The 20,225-nt window shown below is 37.5% G+C and overlaps 1 protein-coding gene across 3 annotated transcripts in view; it reads left to right on the top strand.

Moving 5' to 3' along the window:
* Window positions 1–20,225, top strand: part of PWWP2A (PWWP domain containing 2A) — a 33,022-nt gene that overhangs the window by 8,862 nt on the left and 3,935 nt on the right. Inside the window, exons 2-3 of one of the 3 annotated variants that reach the window (XM_068536311.1) lie at window positions 9,115–10,079; window positions 19,355–19,474. In XM_068536311.1, the coding sequence (XP_068392412.1) occupies window positions 9,115–10,079; window positions 19,355–19,474 (1,085 nt within the window). Of the gene's footprint in view, window positions 1–9,114; window positions 11,804–19,354; window positions 19,475–20,225 lie in introns of those variants that run through there. The other 2 variants (XM_068536312.1, XM_068536310.1) reach the window with 2 other exon arrangements.

Here is a 20,225-nt window from a genome sequence, read left to right as displayed (position 1 = left end):
TGGTAAGCAATTATGTATACTCTTAATTAATCTTGAAGTTAATCTTGACAATTCTGTCAAGTTACTTAACTGCAATTCCAATTTCCAAAAAGCTCTGAAAACTGAACCTTCTGTTAATTTTTTGGTGGCAGACCCTAACCTGACTGAAATTATGTGAGCACATTGTATGTATTTATCCCATTTAGCATGAATGTTCTTTCATTTCATTTTACTGCTGAAATAGTAATACGCTTGATGATAGGTGCTTATTATCTTTTGAAAACTGGGAAAATTCTGAATTCTGAAGCCTGTTCACCTCCATGGGGTTCAGAAAAGAGTATGTGTACCTGTTAGCTCCTCCACTTCCTTAGTGGGGGCATGGAGGTGGAGGGAGAGGGGTTAAGTAACTTGAAGTGAGGGGAAGCAGTAATAGTAGTAGTAGTGGTTAAGAACCTGACTTTGGGCCAACTGCCTGGATTCATGTCTTGTCTCTACTGCTCACTAGCTGTGTGATCTTGGGAAGGCCATTACACTCTGTGCTTTAGTTTCATCAGTTATAAATTGTGATGATTACATCAACTGATGCAAATAAGTACATATTTAGAATAGTGCCTGGCACATAGTAAATGCTATATAGTTGTTAACTAATAATACTTTTATGAAGTAGCTACTAAGTGGCAGCACTAAGATGACAGCAGCTATTATAGTCACTTAAATGGGTTTGCTTGAATAGCCACTCAACCTAAATGTATTGTGGCCTACAGTATAATCTGCATCTTCAAAATACCTTGAAAAAGTCTGTGGAAGCTTCAGGTAATACTGGTGAAGTATAACTTTCCCCTTTTAATAAGGAAGGATGACATTTATATTTTACGAGGGAATGAGATAACTAGGAGTTTTGTGATGGATGGTAGGGGTTGTGTTTCAATCTTTTCTTCCCAGTACCCCTTGGGGCAGATGGCTTATGAGGAAATTATGGGCTTTGTCATGAAGAGAAAGTTATAGTCTCATCAGGGAAATTTAGTCCTTACAGTCTCTCTGCTTCTTACATGCTTCTAAAACATAATTGAGGGACTTCCCTGGTGGTCCAGGGGCTAAGAATCCAACTTCCAATGCAGGGGACTAGGGTTCGATCCCTGGTCGGGGAACTAAGATCCCACAAGCCGCAGGGCAACTAAGCCCGCACGAACTAAGCCTGCACGCTCTAGAGCCCACCGGTCACCAGCTACTGAGCCCGTGTGCTCTGGAGCCTGCACGCCACAATTAGAAGCCCTCGCGCCGCAACGAAAGATCCCACGAGCCACAACTAAGACCTGATGCATCCAAATAAATATTTTTTAAAAAAACCATAATTGAGAAGGGCTCACATTTGAGAATGACATACTTCAAAGTTAGGGAAAGGAAGATGTTTTTGTGTTCTTTGTACTTATTAAATGGTGGGAACAGACTAGTACAGCTAAACTTTTTAACGAAGTGATGTACACTTTTGGTCCCATCACTATATATTTAATCAGAAGCCTTCACTGGTCTTGTCTTTTTAAGAGACTAGTATTCTTTTTTTTTTTTAAACATCTTTATTGGAGTATAATTGCTTTACAATGGTGTGTTAGTTTCTGCTTTATAACAAAGTGAATCAGCTATACATATACATATATCCCCATATCTCCTCCCTCTTGCGTCTCCCTCCCACCCTCCCTATCCCACCCCTCTAGGTGGACACAAAGCACCGAGCTGATCTCCCTGTGCTATGCGGCTGCTTCCCACTAGCTATCTATTTTACATCTGGTAGTGTATATATGTCCATGCCACTCTCTCACTTCATCCCAGCTTACCCTTCCCCCTCCCCGTGTCCTCAAGTCCATTCTCTACGTCTGCATCTCTATTCCTGTCCTGCCCCTAGGTTCTTCGGAACCATTTTTTATTTATTTATTTATTTTTGAGACTAGTATTCTTCATCCATCACACTCTTACCTAACCCTCCCTTATACACTCACCAACATGCCCTCTTTTTCCACCAGATGGTTATCTGTATTTTGTTGCTTGTTTAAGCCTCTGAATCCTTACCTGTCTCCTATGGAGGGGGCTGTTTGCTGACTGGTAATTCCTACGCTGCATTTTTTCACCTGTTGGCTTTTCTGCACCTGCTCAGTGTTTCACTTTTTTAAACTAACTTAAGTTGGCTACCAACATTCAAAAATGGGCAACCAGTCTCTGCCTCTGCTGTTTTGCTCTTCACTTAACCTGTTTGGACGCTTCCAGGTGTAGTCAGTTTCCTGCAAAGCTCATTGCCTAATCACTAATCCTCGGTGCTTTCTTTCCCTCTAGTCTATACTATAGCCTCTTTTGGCAGTGACTGTGGTCTCACCTACTACAGTTAGGTCCTAGGGTTGGGACCTAGTTTTATACTGTGTGACTAATTAGCCTACTTGTATTTGAATAGATTTTGTGCTTAATGGTACTTCAGGTGAGTTTGCTGGCATTTATGCTTAAGTAGAACAAATCTTTTTTATATACTTTCTTTGCTTGAAAGTTTTTTTTTTTTCTTGGCCATGCCACAGCATGTGGGATCTTAGTTCCCCAACCAGGGATCAAACCCGTGCTCCCTGCAATAGACGCCCGGAGTCTTAACCACTGGACTGCCAGAGAAGTTCCTCCTTGAAAGTTTTGATGGAACTGAGATGTAAACTGAATCTAAGATTATACTTTTAAAAATAATTTTTTTTAAAAATTTATTTATTTATATTTATTTTTGGCTGTGTTGGGTCTTCGTTTCTGTGCAAGGGCTTTCTCTAGTTGCGACGAGCGGGGGCCACTCTTCAGTCGCGGTGCGCGGGCCTCTCATTGTCGCGGCCTCTCCTGTTGCTGAGCACAGGCTCCAGACGCGCAGGCTCAGTAGTTGTGGTTCACGGGCTCAGTTGCTCCGCGGCATGTGGGATCTTCCCAGACCAGGGCTCGAACCCGTGTCTCCTGCATTGGCAGGCAGATTCTCAACCACTGTGCCACCAGGGAAGCCCTAAAAATAATTTGTAAACTTTATTTTGAAATAATTTCGAAGCAGATAACTCAAACTCTTTATCTAGATGCACTGATTTTTAACATTTTGTCACATTTGCTTTATCATTCTTTATATAAACATATTTTTCCCTTGAACTATTTGAGAGTAGGTTGCATACATCATTCTCCTTCACCCCTTAATACTTGAGTATTTATTTCCCAGGATCAAAGATATTCTCGTACATAACCACAATATAGTTTTCAAATTCAGGAAACATTGATAAGAGAACTTTTATCTGTTTTGTAGCCCGTATTTCATTACTCTGTCAATTTTCTCAAAAATATCCTTTAAAACTTTTTTCGTCCAGTGAAAGATCATGTATTGCATTTAGTTGCAATATAATATAGAATATATGTAATGGGGACTCTTTCTCAATTTAGGGTTGTCTGATACTTGCTTAGGAGAGGCTCAGGTTATACATGCAATGTTGTGTGCTCAGGGCACCACATCTGTGGGCATGTGATCTTCATGTGCCCTCATTGGTGAATGTTCACTTGAGTCCTTCCTCAGGTCAGGGTGTTGTCCTGTTATTCTCCAGTGTAATTACTATTTCCCCTGGACTAATAATTCCTTTACTACCATGGAAATATACTGCTTCTCGTCAAACTTGCCCCTCTTCATTAGGTAGATAGACAATTAAAAACATTTTTAATTGTGGTAAAAAACACATAAAATATACCATTTTAATCATTTTTAAGTGTATATAGTTCAGCAGTGTTAAGTACGTTCGCATTGTTGTGAAGCAGATCTCCAGAACTTTTTATCTTGCAAAACTAAAACTCTATACCCCTTAAACAACTCCTGATTTTTCCCTCCCCCAAGTCCCCGGCAACCATTCTACTTTTTCGTTCTATAAATTTGACTACTTCAGATATCTTATGTAAGTGGAATCAAACACTATCTTTTTGTGATGGACTTGTTTCACTTAGCATAATGTTTTCAAGGTTCATACATGTTGTAGCATGTGACAGGATTTCTTTTTGAAGGCTGAAAAATGTTGCATTGTATGTATGTACCACACTTTGTTTATCCATTTGTCTGTTAAGAGGCATTTGGGCTGTTTCTACCTTTTGGCTACGGTGAATGCTACCATGTACATGGGTGTGCAGATATCTCTTTGAGATCCTTTTTTCTCAATTATTTTGGCTATATACCCAGAAGTGGATGTGCTGGCTTGTATTTTTAATTTTTTGAGGCATAGATATACATTTAATTCTGTAAAATTTTCTATTGCACGTAGCTGACTATTGAACTAATTTCATTCGTCCTGAGATTAAACTCTGCCGTAATAACCAATCTTGCAGAGATGCAATGTGAACCAGGATAAACTTGCTTCACAGTTTTCCCTCCTTTATGATTGAACCTGTTGCTAATTTAAGGAGTGAGGTAGTTTCTGAAAACATCTGCTTGAAATGAAATACATCTAGATATTTTTTTAAATGAGTTAGTTGCATGTAATTTTTTCCTACTGTAGCATCTTTAAGAGAAAAGAATTAAGAGAGGGAAAGCTTTCTTTTTGTCTTTCCTTGATATATTTATTGGAGGGAGGTTTGGTCCAGAAAGAACACTGGGGCCTGTCTCAACTAACCCGCCTGAACTTTTTTTCTGAGCATTTGTTTCGCATTTACGTTAGCTGAAGATTCTTTTTCACAGTGATTTTCTCTTGCTTTGACACGGAATAACTAGTAAGCCCCAGTATTCTCCCTCCTCAGAATTTTGACACTCATTACTCCTAAATTATTAAGATGATAGCTAGTTTTAAAACTTTTTATACATTCACAGGAATTTGCAAAGATAGTGCAGAGAGGTCTCTTGTATACTTTACCTAGTTTTCCCCAAAAGCTATTTAAAATTAAGCCACAATACCTGAGTAATTTTCCTTTAGAATTTTTGGGTACAAAAAATTGTAAATGGGTAAGGGTTAGAATGAGTCACTAATACATTAATAAATACCCTCATGCTGCACAAATAAGGGGAGGGGAAGGAGCAGAGATAGTTTGAGTCTTATTACTCAACTCATGGAGTATTTGTAAAAAGTTCTTTTAGGAAAAGCTCAAGCAAGGGACACTAGTCAGCTTTCCACATCTCCACTGATCATTAAAATCTTCCTCTGCTGAGGTCACTCTTTGAGCATTCATATGGGGCATAAATATCTTCACCTTAGAAAAAGCTAAAGCAGACATGCTTGCTAAAAATTTAGATCCTGGGTTCCACCCTAGGAGAGTCTTACCATCCAGTCTTGGGGCAGGGCTTAAGAATCTCCATTTTCAAACACCACCGAGTGTTGTTGTGTTGCAGATTTCCCTGACTATATTTGAGAAATTAGATTTTAGGGGTTTTAGGAGACCATAATTTTGTTGCTACTTTATATTCTTTTTTTTTTTTAAATTTATTTATTTTATTTATTTATTTTTGTCTGCGTTGGGTCTTCGTTGCTGTGGGCGGGCTTTCTCTAGTTGCAGCGAGTGGGGGCTACTCGTGGGGGCTACTCTTCGTTGTGGTGCGCGGGCTTCTCATGGCGGTGGCTTCTCCTGTTGCGGAGCAGGGGCTCTAGGTGTGCAGGCTTCAGTAGTTGTGGCGCATGGGTCAGTAGTTGTGGCTCACGGGCTTAGTTGCTCCGCGGCATGTGGGATCTTCCCGGACCAGGGCTGGAACCCGTGTCCCCTGCATTGGCAGGCGGATTCTTAACCACTGCGCCACCAGGGAAGCCCTACTTTATATTCTTATTAAGGTAATAGTTTCATAAGTCAGTGGCTTTCAAACTTTTGAGCATAGTTACAAATATATTTTATCTGTAGACCCCTGTATATACATATATACATGAAACAGATTCATTGCAGTTACATATATTTACACTGTTTTTTAATTTAAATCATAGCTGTGACCCATGAAATTTGATTTCACAACCAACCTCTCCACACTCAGTTTGAAAACATGGCCATGGTATTAAATGTTGTCCATGGAAGGGTAACAGAATGATTACTAAGATGGAGTAGGACACTGATTCCCCTTTTCCTCTTACAATAATTTATCCTTCTGGTCTTTGAGGAAGTTTTATTATTAGTTAAAAATATTTTTCTACCTAGAGTCTGTCATACAGAGTGAAGTAAGTCAGAAAGAGAAAAACAAATACCGTATGCTAACACATGTATATGGAATCTTAAAAAGGTACTGATGAACCTAGTGGCAGGGCAGGAATAAAGACGTAGACATAGAGAATGGGCTTGAGGACACGGCGAGGGAGGGGGAAGCTGGGGCGAAGTGATAGTAGCATCGACATATACACACTACCAAATGTAAAATAGATAGCTAGTGGGAAGCAGCCACATAGCACAGGGAGATCAGCTCGTCCACCTACAGCGGTGGGATAGGGAGGGTGGGAGGGAGACACAAGAGGGAGGAGATATGGGGATATATATATACATATAGCTGATTCACTTTGTTATACAGCAGAAACTAACACAACATTGTAAAGCAATTATACTCCAATAAAGATGTTAAAAAAAATTAAAAAAATTTTTTTCTGCTTTTGCCAATCCACTACCCACAATTACCAGTCTTTTTTTTTTCCCCTTTTTCTTCTGGTGCCTGCAGTTTCCATTCATCATTACACAATTAAGTGCCTCCCTATGTTATTAAAAACATTTAATGCTTGTATTTTATATGCTTAAGAAGGAAAGGCAAGGAAGAAGAAAAACCTAGAAGTGAAATTAATGTTCTTATTAAACTCCATGAAGGTAGACGTATCAGATTTCACAGCTTATTTGATATAAACAGCTTTAAAGTAATTGGCTGGATCATCCTCACATTGAAATAATGAATTAGAGATATAGAAAGGATCCCAAACTCTGGTAAATTATTAGTTGAAAGTAAGATCATATTACTTAAATGAAGTAAATTAAATGAAGTTTAGCCAAGAAAAATGGCTAACATTTGTTGACCTATTAATCCTCCCCTGAATTCTCTAAGGTAGGAAACAGTGTTACTCCCTTTTACATATGCAAAAACTGAATTTAGAGAGGTTTAGTACTGCTTGAGGATACAAAGTTGGTAAAAAACTTTTAAGATGCTCGAGGTTTAGTTATTCCTAATAAAAGGAAGGAAATTTGTTCTCTCAGTTATGGAAACAAGTGAAAGTGTAATGGGGCAAAATGATGGCTTCTTATACAAGTTAGAAAATTTTATTGTTAATACAAATAGTGGTCTCACCTCCTAAGTTATATTGTTTTATGCAGCTCTAGATTAAAACACAAAAATAACCTCTGTCTTCCTGTCACCTTGAAAAAGTGGTTGTTGAGCACCTCCATATAAGCTAAGGCCAGATGCTCAAAGTGCCTTGCAGTTAAGTAGTCAGGAAGCAACACTTGGGTACGAAATACTATGCTAGAATAGAAAGCTACTTATTTATTTATTTATTATTTTTAATTGAAGTATAGTTGAGTTGAAAGCTACTTTTTGCAAAGTTTGATATAGTGAGGAATGTGTCCTTCCTTTGTGGATTAGCCCAGACCCAAACTTGTCCCACTCTAGGTAAAAATGGCTTTCCTCTTCCTTTGTGGTTTGTATTTGCTAAAAGTTGTTGGTTTGTGGTAGCCAAGCTAACAAGACTTCAGGAAGAAAACCATTTAGGCGTTGGAACCAGATGTCCTGGTGTTGGCTCTTCCTATATCCCTGCCCAAGTTTAGGTGTATCTGCAGCCCTAAAAACTTAATCTCAAGATTTCTTTCCAACAAAGAATTCTGTACCTTTTTGGGGACATAAAGACATTTTAGAGAATCTGAGAACCAAGACTCATTCTCCAGAAAAACAGAACTATACAAAACATTTGCAATCTAATAATGTCAGGGGTTCTACCTGACTACTTGAAGCCAGTCCTTAGGTTCTAAGCACCTCTGCTTTAGAGGATTGGTGTTAGAATTGTATTGTGTTCAGTACTGTTTGACTCAATGAGTGCCTAAAATTAGCATGCTAGCATGTACATGATGAAATCATTTGGTAGTGTGATTTTATTTTTATATGCAGGAATCTGAGTATATAGCAAGTTTAGATTTAAGGGTTCTTGATGTTTAGCCCAGGCAGATTAAACCACAGTTATTTCTAAGTCTAAATGAGAAACAAGGTTATTTGACCCGTTTTATTAGAAACTGATAATTGTAGAGATTTGTGTTCTATACCAGTGCTTTGCAAACTGGGTCTGGACCTGTAAGGGAGTTTTGAAATCCATTTAATGCATCTGACTAGCATCAAAACAAATGAAAATAGACCAGAGCAGAAAAAAATATAATTATGTATCACATAATATAAGGTCAAGTATTTAATGAAACTTTTGCTTAAGTGTATTTATGTGCATGCACGTATACATGCATAAACATTTTATTGGATTGCAATGTGAAAATATTTCTTAATGTATGATGTGATTTTAAAAAGCTAGAAAGCTATAGCTGTCTGCTTTTGAGGTTATTTGAGTATCTGAATTTCTAGTATTTTTGTGGTTTTTTTCTTGGGAGGGTGGCCGGGTTGGATGAAGGCCATAAGAGTTAGGGTAGAACAGTAGAGAAGCAAATGCCTTTGAATCTTTATAGTGTTTAAACAATGAAGTTGAGATGGGATTTTACTGATTCAATATTTTGGGGTAGTTAGGGCTGAATTTGTTTTGTGAAGCTTTTGAAAGCCATTATAACCAGAGACGTATGTTACAAATTTATAGTTGCATTTACTAGACATGTTGTCTATAGTTGAGTGAACGTTATATCAAATGATATTAATTATTAAGCTATCTGATAGAACATCCTTACTGATTCAAGACTGGAAAGATCTATTTTAAATAACATCAGCTATTATGGCATTGCTTAGAGCAACTATTGAGTATTTCTTTTTGAGTGTAGACCTAAAATGTAAGCCCCCCCAAAAATGGAGGGCTTTGGGACCCGGGGAGGTTGTCTGTAGGTTTTTGGTTTTGTTTTTTAAAGCGAAATAGTTTTCAGGAAAGGTCATATAAATAAACATTAGGTGGTGTTTCAAGAAACTTAATTATAGACACTAACTTAATGGCTTCTTTTTTCCTTTCATTTCTTTCAAAGGTTTGGGCCCCATGGGATCCCTGTGACAGTATTTCCCAAAAGGGAATATAAGGATAAACCTGAAGCCATGCAGCTCCAAAATAATACATTCCAAGAAGGGACAGATGTCAAGCGTGAAGTGAATGGTGCTGTTCCCGAAGACCCTTCTCCTGTCCCGCCTCCTGAGCTGAGCTTGGCCGAAAGCCTGTGGACTTCCAAACCACCACCTCTCTTCCATGAAGGAGCACCTTATCCTCCCCCTTTGTTTATCAGGGACACATATAACCAATCAATACCTCAGCCACCTCCTCGGAAAATTAAGCGACCCAAACGAAAAATGTACAGGGAAGAACCTACTTCAATAATGAATGCTATTAAACTACGACCCAGGCAAGTCTTGTGTGACAAGTGTAAAAACAGTGTCGTTGCTGAAAAAAAAGAAATTAGAAAAGGTAGTAGTGCAAGTGACTCTTCTAAATATGAAGATAAAAAACGGAGAAATGAAAGTGTAACTACTGTGAACAAAAAACTGAAAACTGACCATAAGGTGGATGGGAAAAACCAAAATGAAGGCCAGAAAAGAAATGCTGTGGTTAAGGTTTCAAATATTGCTCACAGCAGAGGCAGAGTAGTCAAAGTTTCTGCTCAGGCAAATACATCAAAAGCTCAGTTAAGTACTAAAAAAGTGCTCCAGAATAAGAACATGGATCATGCAAAAGCTCGGGAAGTGCTGAAAATTGCCAAAGAAAAGGCACAGAAGAAGCAAAGTGAAACCTCTACGTCCAAAAATGCACATTCAAAAGTCCATTTCACACGTCGATACCAGAATCCTAGCTCAGGTTCCCTTCCACCCCGGGTTCGTTTAAAACCACAGAGGTACAGGAATGAAGAAAATGACTCTTCTCTGAAGACAGGACTGGAGAAAATGCGGAGCGGCAAGATGGCACCAAAGCCCCAGTCCCGCTGCACCTCTACCCGCTCAGCAGGTGAGGCCCCTTCAGAAAATCAGAGTCCCTCCAAAGGCCCTGAAGAGGCCAGCAGTGAGGTTCAGGACACAACTGAAGTGCTTGTGCCTGGTGAGCAGGATGAACCACAGACACTGGGCAAAAAGGGCAGCAAAAGCAATGTCTCTGTTTACATGACCTTAAATCAAAAGAAATCTGACTCTTCCAGTGCTTCAGTGTGTAGCATTGATAGCACAGATGATTTGAAATCCTCCAACTCTGAGTGTAGTTCTTCTGAAAGCTTTGATTTTCCTCCAGGCTGTATGCATGCACCTTCCACATCCTCTACTTCCTCCTCTTCAAAGGAAGAGAAAAAGCTCAGTAATTCCTTGAAAATGAAAGTCTTTTCCAAAAACGTCTCTAAGTGCGTCACACCAGATGGCAGGACCATATGTGTAGGGGACATTGTTTGGGCCAAGATATATGGCTTCCCCTGGTGGCCAGCCCGTATTCTTACTATAACTGTGAGCCGGAAAGATAACGGCCTTTTAGTCCGACAGGAGGCCCGTATTTCATGGTTCGGGTCTCCAACAACATCTTTCCTGGCTCTTTCGCAACTCTCCCCCTTTTTAGAAAACTTCCAGTCACGCTTTAATAAGAAGAGAAAGGGCCTGTATCGCAAGGCTATCACAGAGGCAGCTAAGGCTGCCAAACAGCTGACCCCTGAAGTGCGGGCTCTGTTGACACAGTTTGAAACGTGAACATGGACAGTAAGGTAGGCAAGAACCTTTGGAAGGCGCCACAGATTTTCTAGTCTAGTTAGGGATAACTTCTACGAGGTAGCTTGGCCAAATTGGAGAGAGAACTTGCATTCAGTTGGCTGCTTTTTTATACTTAACCTTACAGCCATTTTTAGACTGAGAAGCTTAAACTGAACAAGCAATCAAATTTTGTCTTAAGGAAGTGAGATTTTAGTATTTTTCAGTTTTGAAGTCTAAAACCACCCCAAGGCATAGGAGCCATAGCCTCAACTGAAAATGAATTTTTGCAGGGACTGTTAATTGCCATTTGTACCTAGTACTGTGTGTATGTGTATATGTATATACACACATGTAAATATATGTGTGTGTGTATGCATAGATACATACATGTATCAAATATAGCCTGTCACTATGTGACACAGGTTGCATATCTGGGATCATAGTAAGGGCTGGTGAGCTAGGGGGAATAGTGAGGATATTTAATGACTACTTGTTTTTTAATTAATGAACACTTAGCCTTTCTATGTGCGTAATGGCACAGGAGTTTGATACTTAGATGTTTGACAGTAAACTGAGATGCTTGCTGTTGAATTGCACACTGGGGAAGTAGCCCAGTATTTGGGATTAAGACTGTCAAGGCTGGCTAGGTCTGAATCATCGCTGGCTCTCTTGTCCAGTGGGGACTTAACAAAAACTTTCAGACTTCTGGTTTGGGAGGTTAGATAGGTTTGTCTTTGGATATGTAAACAGTTGATTGCTAAATTTGGTCAGATTTCTCCTGACTGGCTCTTCCTAAATTCTTAGGATACGTCCTGGTAAATTACACTTTGTGAATTAATTGTCATATATGTAATTGTTGCATTTTGGATGTACCTAGTTTGATAATTTTTAAAAAATATTTCCATTTAAGGTATCTGTTTGCAGGTCAGAAAATGAGAAAATGTAATTGTGTAATGCTCTGAAATGTAAAAAAACAAGCTGTAAATAAAATCGACTAAATCCAAATTATTTGTGTGTGTTTCTCAAAAAGCTTTGAAAAATTTCAAGATGGTAGAAAATTATTCTTTGTAATAGTGTATAGAGGAGATGAAAAAAATCACTTATTTTCCTATTTGCCCTATCAGGGAATATATAATCTGAGCATGATAAAATTCAAATAAGTGACTAATCAATATATTCTTAAAATGAGGTTTTGTAGTATAGAGGTCTGATATGCTTCTAGACTTGAGACCCTCCTCCAGCCAATTTCTCATAAGTGTATGGATTTTAATTATTTCATTTTTAGCTTTAGTATTTCATCACATGCTTCTTTTTCTTTTTTTTTCTTTTTTTACATTTGTGTAATTAAAGTCAATCTCTTTTCTGCTTGATCTTCTGCCTCAGGTATCATTGTTTTTGGGGCTTGTAACTTAGCTCACTATTTTTCTACATGGTCCATCTGTCCCTAAGATTTGATTTCTTATTTTCCATTTTTAGCTTTGTATTGTTAGTGAAAAATCTGATTGATTGCCTGTGGAGGCAAGTTTGTCCCAAGATTTTTAAAGTTGCTTTCATATTTTAGGCGTCCAACTTAGCTTTTAAATGTGATACAATGTCAGTTTGACACTTTTGGAAACTTGGAACTTTTAAAGAGAGCAACTTTTTGTGGATTTCTAAGTAATGCAGTTTGAAATATCTTAGTTACTATGGACTTAATTATGAAAAGATTAATGGAGATTGAAAATCAGTAGTCTTCGGTCAGCTTCCTTAAGGTAATGTACCGATTTCTGCAAAAGCAAGTGGAATTTCTTCTGGGGAACTCAGTCAATGCTTTTTGATTATAATAAACACACAATTTAAAAAAATGTTTCACTTGAATAGAACATATTCTTTCCTGCAAACAGAAATAATTATAGTATTTTAAAAATTCTTTGATTATAACAGGTTGAAAGAAGTTTATAGTGTGATTGAGGGGTTTTAAGGAAGTATCTTCAGGGTATTTGTTTCAGATTAGTGAATTTGTTCATTCAGATATTTTTGAAAGTTTGAAATCTAAGGTTCAGGAAGATTTAAACCAGGCAAAGCAAAGAGCCACCTAAGTTATGTAATTCTAAGGCTTTGGGTAATGATCCAGGTGAGTTTTATCCTAACATAGAAATGGTTTTGACAGTGGATCCTGCTGATGTAGTTAAGTGCTTGGGCAAATGTGCTCTTGTGGGGTAAACTAAATTTGATTTGTTTCAGAAGCCATGGAGAAAAAGAAGAAAGAAAAAGATAAAATCATGATTGTTGAGTATAAAAGTAACAATTTGATATAGTCCATACCTTTGAAGAAAAGGTTGAAGCATAATCACAAATGTGCATGATCTCTTATTATGCCAAATAATCCCTCTGTTTTAAACCAGCAGTCTGGCATATTTCATCAGAAGTTTCAATAGGGAAACAAGTTTGAAAGAATTTCTGTAATCTTTAAGATGTACTGTGTGTTCTAAACACTGAACCAATAGCTGTATACTAAACAGTGTTTTCAAACAAATTTCTTAAGCAGCTAAGATATATTTGTCCAGTATCCACTGTAGATGGAGACAGAGTTGAATTGGGTAATTGTAGCCATTTTTCTCTTACATTTCTCTTTAACAACAACAAAAAAGGAGACACTGAACTCTTTATATGGAGACAACCAAATGGGTATTTGTTTTCCCCCTTGCAGAGAGAAAACTAGGCTTAGGCCAGATCTCTAGTGGTCTAAGAAAAGTGGTTAGAATAGGATTATTAGCAAGGGGGAGAAACTACGGGACGTGAGAGCTGTGAAAGCTAAAGATGTCTTTATTTCTAGAAATCTTTGGAAATGTAAAGCATCAGAGTGTTTTTCTCGTTCAGTTTTCTAGAATTTATAGACCAGAAAAGGTCTGGTCTGTAAGTTTGGAAGGGACTCTTTATAGATGTGGAACCAGAGACCTGAGATATCAGTGAGACCAAGAAAGTAGAATTCACTAGTCTGAAGCCTATTTACAGGACTAGATGGTGTGTCCCTACTTGGTTTTCATGGGGCAAATCTATAAATAATAATTTTAGATTGCTACTAAGTAGAAAAGACAACAGACAGGAATATAGATATCAAGATGGACTGTAGGCAAAGGACATGGAACTTACTAAAATCAGCTAAATGAATATCTTCATTAGCGGGTCTGAATTTCTAATTTAAAAATAGTGTTGCACCCCTATTTGAGCAGGTTGTACTTACTATTGGTTATGTTGAAGATACACATTTACATTCTTTTATATACATACACATTCTTTAATATAAAATAACTGAATTGAGAATTGGAAATACCTTAAGAAACCTATAATTTGGATCTAAAATTAGATTTTTCCTTTTAAGTTGTGAATTTTTCTATAGCTTGTGCTGCACTGGTTCACATTTGGTAGTATTCATAGCAGAGAAGAGATTGGCAAATGTCTAGAAAAGTTGATAATGTTTAAATTCAGGACAATGTTTTGATCTGTATCCGGTGATGGCCTCCAATAGGGAATTTGCCAGAGAGAATTCTGAAGACCCTGTTTCTAAGTTGGGACAAATTTAGTGTTTGCTTTGGAATTGTGTTAACATGGTTGCTATTAAAACAATTAAAATGCCTGATAGAGGGAATTCAGAAATAGAACAGAAGGCTGGTGCTGTGCCAATAGCCAGGAGAAATAAAACAGCTAAGCTGCCTTAATTACCTTTACCTGGTTCTGACTTAGTTACTAGGCTCTTAATATTCTGTATTTACAGTTTGTGTACATTTACTGTACTCCATTTAACAAAGAGTGAATAGAAATAAAAAAATGAACGCTTCAGTAATTAAAGTCATATAGGTGATCTATATATTTTTAGTTTTCCAGGATATCTTGGTGTTTTTACCGTGGACAGTTGATTCTGAGATCAGAGGAGAAAAGCTCAACTCTTTTTTGTTTATTCTTTACTCAAGTAAGAGACTTAACCTTTATAGACTCAAACAGAGTTTTTTTCTGGTTTACTTTCTTTGGGACTTTAGGTGGAAATCATTTTTTCCTTCATATTAATAGAGCATTGTTATTTGCTGGGTTTTGGTTTTTTTTTGGTATTTAAAATATTATTAAATATACCTAACATACAGTTTACCATTTTTACCATTTTTTAAAGTACAGTTCTGTGGCACTAAGTACACCCATGTTGTTGTGTAGTCACCACTACCATCCATCTGTAACTTGTTTTTTGATACAAATCTTTTAAGTTTGGATGGTATTGTTCTGGCAGCCTGGCTTCCAGCGTTCCTTCCTAATCAACCTGCAGTGCTGCACGGGGCTAACGGTGCCCCCATTTTTAAGAACTATAACTACCTCTTGGTAAAATTTTTAGGTCAATTAGTATGACTGCATTTACCTTCTTTAAGAGTAGGTTTTAGGTTAAAACCATCACCTCCTAATGACAAAACCAATTTTGCGTATATGGAAACCATTTAAATGATTTTAGTAATGGAGTTAATTAAATTAGTTTCCAAAACTTTAACTATTTACATACCATCACACTCTTTACCATATTTTCATATGTGTACCGTTTCTCCACTTTTTATGTCAGTACTACCAATGGAAAACAAATATGCCTTGACATGTAGATAATTCTATTAAAATTCTAAGATCATCTTGTATACTACACATTGGTAGGAAATACTGAATTTTTATATCATGCCTTAAAGTCCATCTTGGATAGAGTCAAATTTACTGTATCTAATTAATCTCTGAAAAAACTAATTGCCAATCTTGAATTTTTTCTTATAGATTCCTATGTTATGCTAGCATAAATTAAAGATTGGTTGTGGGGATATGTAAAGGAAATGAAGAAAATAGACTCAAAAGTTACCAGGATTTATCATAATAGTGAATTTCTGGTCAAATTCTCATTTTTAACTGAATAAATTACATGGCTGTAGTATATGGTCTAACCTGTGGGCCTTCTTCTGTTAGACACTTTGGTTTGTAAAACAATTTCATAAAACTGATGTTGAAAACTGGCCAGTTCTAAAATTACTTGTCTTAAAAGTTGGTTTAAAAGTGCATGAAATATTTCTTCTTTAAATTCCTGATATTTGTAAGATCTCGTTAAAAATAGGTTGAAAACACAGCCATTATTTAAATATGGAATTTTCCTTGTATCATAAGAATGTGACAGTTAACCTTTTGTTGCCTTAGAAATCTTAGTGCCAGAAACCTCCTTATAATTTTTTCTATCCAGTGTGGGTATCTAGAAGGAATACCAGACACCCCATAGCCAAAGTGTTAAGGCTATGTTATAATCACACTTTTTCCTTTTCAGGTAAACTAAAAAACTTGTAATTATAACACATATCAAGTTGTAGCAAGAGCTTGTTTTTTGTTTTTTAAATATTTAAGATAATTTTGTAACCCTCAGTATCCCTCACTTAGTTCTCTGCAGCACAAAGATTCACTTAAAAGCTACTGAAAAGTCCTGGAAGGAATACATTTTTCCCCCCAGGTAAAGTATGACAGGTTTTTTTTTTGGCTTGCCTGGGGAGACTTTTTTAAATACAGCTGTGAGAGGATCATCCTGTTCAGTGTAAATGATAGAAATAGATGCTTATGAGAATGTAACTTGCCAGTGATGCAGGTGAGTTGGAGCGTCCGTTAACATTTTTGCACTAATAGTGCTCGGTATCAGTCTTTTTATTGAGCGAAGGATCATTTTTTTTTTCACTTTTCAGGCACATGGTTGAAAGTACAGGCTCTTGAGCCAGATTTCCTAGGCAAAGCCTGACTTGGATCTGCCACTTACAAGCTGTGTGAGCCTAGGCAGGTTACCTCAGTGTCATGATCTGTGAGATGGGGGAGAGAAATAGTACCTCTTCAAAAGGTAATTGTGAGAATTTAAATGTTTAAAGCAATAAAGTGCCTGGCACAAGACTTACGTAAATACTTGCTGTCATTACCACAACTAGCACTTTCTGTATGTGGCATAGAAATTTCATTCTGGTAGCTTTTGATAGTATCTTTCTTCAACATACATGCAGTATAAATTTAAAAAGTGTTACAGCGACGTTATTCTTATCTGAAAATTCCAATAATCAGAGTATGATCATCCACAGATATCTAGAAGTAGGCATGGTCTGACTAGTCCCAACAGGCATTTGTGGAGGGCAACTGGGTTGGAGGTCATGGGGAATATGGTGAGGGGAGAAGTCCACTAACATTTCAACTCTTGAATGAGGAAAAGTAATTATGATTCCGACACTTACGTACTAATGATCAGTAACCATCTCAGAAGCCCAGCACACCCCAGATCCTTTCAAAGGCATGAGAAGTATCTGAGCTGGTGGGGCTCAGTGGGGTAGAGGTCCTCTTAGGAGGACTTTCCAAAGGCATTAGAACCACAAAGCTGTACTTGTCAGCTTTTAAGTAGTGTAAATTAGCTTTTTTGTACAGATACTGTGTTTTCCTGGAACCCTGATGTTTTATTATTTTAATATCTTGCCAAATGGTGAAAAAGTGGACATTAATTTGAACATCCCCTTTTATTGCCACTGGTATGATTAAGTAGATGGTTTCCCATTCCTAAGAGGGAAATACCTCACATTCCAAGGCCTTGATCTGTGTGCGGCATGGCCATATTTTCCAGAGGGTAGTCATTTCTACCCACGGCTCATGTTTGAGATGCTGTTGATTACAAACCTATGATTTCCCCTCACCGTTTAGTTTTTAGTAGGGAATCTGGCTGGGAGTGGCACATCTTGGTGTTTGTCCTGGTATGCTGGGAAGAACTAACTATGTGCAGTTTGTCTAAAACCCTAACGAAATAACTGGTTAGAAAAATAGCATTAGGGCTGGAAAACCAGAATGTCTGTTGTAAAATGAGGCACTATGTATTCTTTTCCTGGTTGTTCATGTTGCATCATGCTACATTGTATTAAGAGAAAATTTATATTGAGTGTTCAGGAAGACAGTAATTTTAATTCTTCAGTTTTTAATTCTGGGCTTTGCTCTAAGAGTGTGACCTCTACTTCCTTCTTTCATGCACTCGACAAAGGAGACTGAAAGTTCTTACCGTGTTCTGATTTGCCCCTTTATATCTCTGCTGCCTCCCAGGAGTAGTTGCCATTGTTGAATGTAAGCTTTCTCTTAAAGGGCAAAACAAGTAATTTCCAATGAAATCACTGCCTTTCATGAGGGTCTCCTTCCATTTACTGCCTCACTGCTGGGGCTTCCTGGCACTTCCTCATGGATCCTGCAAGTGTGGTCAGTTTCTAAAGAAAAATCTTGAGACCCTAAAAAGCACTGAGGGGATACTCATCTTAAACATTAGCACAAAAGACTCACGGGCCAGGCTCTGTGGACTGGGGTCTTGCATGTTACCATTTTACACGGCATTTCTGGGCACTGGAGGGGTAAATGCACAGGAATAAGATCATTCTTTGATTTGACTCTCCTCTTGCCTAGAATTGAAAAGGAGATTCTTCAGAATGATTGTTGAAACCTAAGTTTTACCCACGGAGGGAGAGGTTCAAAAGATAAATTCTTTGTGCGTTCATATTTCTGTTTTTCTTGTGTGACTGCTGTTGGGTTGTAGCTAATAGTATATTTAAGTTTTCCCATCAACAAAAGGGTAAATAACCTCATTATTAAACCACATTTAAGAAAATTGTTCTCCTCTGAGTTAAAATTCAGAAGTAATCATGTTTCTTTATAGATCAGGTGTATAGTTTCTCCTTTTCAGTGTCAGAAAAGCCGTTTTTTTTTAAGGTTTTGATTATATGCTACTGCTTCTGATTCAGCATTAAAAAAATATTACAGGGACTGGACATTGTCTGAATCAGTGATCCCAGAATTGCCTACACTGATATGATAGATGAGTTTTTTCTTATTTATACTGTACTTAAAGTAGGGAAAGCAAGGAAACAAGCAAATAGGTTAATAAAAAATAAGGCTTAAAATAGTAATCCTTCATTTGCTTAGTATTTGCAGTCTCTGTTCTGAAAGCCTAAGAGAAAGCTTACCTTGTCAAACTTATTTCAAGCAGGTGTTACCTCACTAAGTTCAGGTGCTGAATAGTATGCACAGGTGCCATTGGCATTAAGGAGAAAGGGATTCAGGCAGTTTTGGTGATTCTTCAAAACGGTGTCTCTGAGCTCATTAATGATATGATACAGATAGGGATGACAACTTTGGCCCTTATTGAATACTGAGAAGGTCAGGACTACTCCATCACTAGGCTGGTGTTAGGCTAGTAAAAATTTTTTGTCAGGAGCATTAAATTGTGAGTTAGCATTGGAGGGCAACATCTTCATGGGCCTTAAGGCATTTTGCAGCTTAACTGACTTGGGCTGGAGAGTGCCCTCTCCTGGACAAGACTGGTGTGTACACACCTCAAGTCTTTTCCTTTAGTACCAGAGCTTCACATTGTGTGAAGCCAGCAAGTTATCTAGAATAAATTCATTATAAAAATTCACCTGAATTTTGGTCTTATTTTTAAATTTTTTTTTGGTAAAATGGATGAAAAAGAACTCAAATGCTCTATTTTTGTTAACTTGGTTTTTTCTACCATAGGTCTCAACAAATGGCAGCTATTACATCAGACAGTGACGAGTCCTGCTGCTCCCTTACAGTGTCTGACAGACCACTGTGGATTCAGACTGGGAGCATTGAAGTTAACAGTGAGACGGGCAGGTCTGTCTGTGTTAAGCCCTGCCACAAAGTGAAGAGGGCATCATGTCATCTCTTACCATTCCCAAAGTAGATTAGGCTAGATGTAAAAGAATGCACTAGTTCTTTTTCCTTTGTTTTCACTGACCTTGGTAGCTGGGTGTACCTCATGTTGGTGATAGTTTTCATGAGTGAAAATAGCTTTCAGTCAATATTACCTGCTGTATTTAAAAAAAAAAGTAGAGCCGGCCTCCTGAGAGCTTCCATAAATGCAGAGGAATTTCTCGTAGGGTGGTAGAAGTTGGGTGTCAGATTGCAGAATTATGTTAAGTAGCAACTGAGTCTCCATGGAAAGTCAGCTAGTGGATTTATCTTTTACTATCTCAGTCTTTCTTTGTCACTTTTATATTCATTACTTTAACTTCTCAGATAGTCATTACTTAATATATAAGAATATATATATATATATATATATATATCCGTATATGAACGTATATATATTCTTAATTAAATCAACCTCAAAACCATTGTCATTTACATAAGGCAAGTCAAAACTTAGAGGGTGGCAAAAGATAATGCTGAGGGTGTAGTTGTAATCTATTTCTTTAAGTACATTTATTAAAACCTCCTTAGATGATGCTCAAAATCCTTATTTGGGGCTCTTATATGGCAGGAAGGGTTTAGGGATTTTTGTTGTGCTGCTTTTGAACTTAGGATCTTTTTTTTGCTTTCTTGAATTAAGGCTATTTAACTCTGGTGTTTGAAGCTAGTGAAG

The sequence above is a fragment of the Eschrichtius robustus genome, chromosome 2 (genome assembly GCF_028021215.1).
Source record: "Eschrichtius robustus isolate mEscRob2 chromosome 2, mEscRob2.pri, whole genome shotgun sequence".
Taxonomy (NCBI): domain Eukaryota; kingdom Metazoa; phylum Chordata; class Mammalia; order Artiodactyla; family Eschrichtiidae; genus Eschrichtius; species Eschrichtius robustus.
The sequence above is the reverse complement of the archived record's forward strand: the minus strand, read 5'-3'. Positions and strand labels throughout refer to the sequence as shown.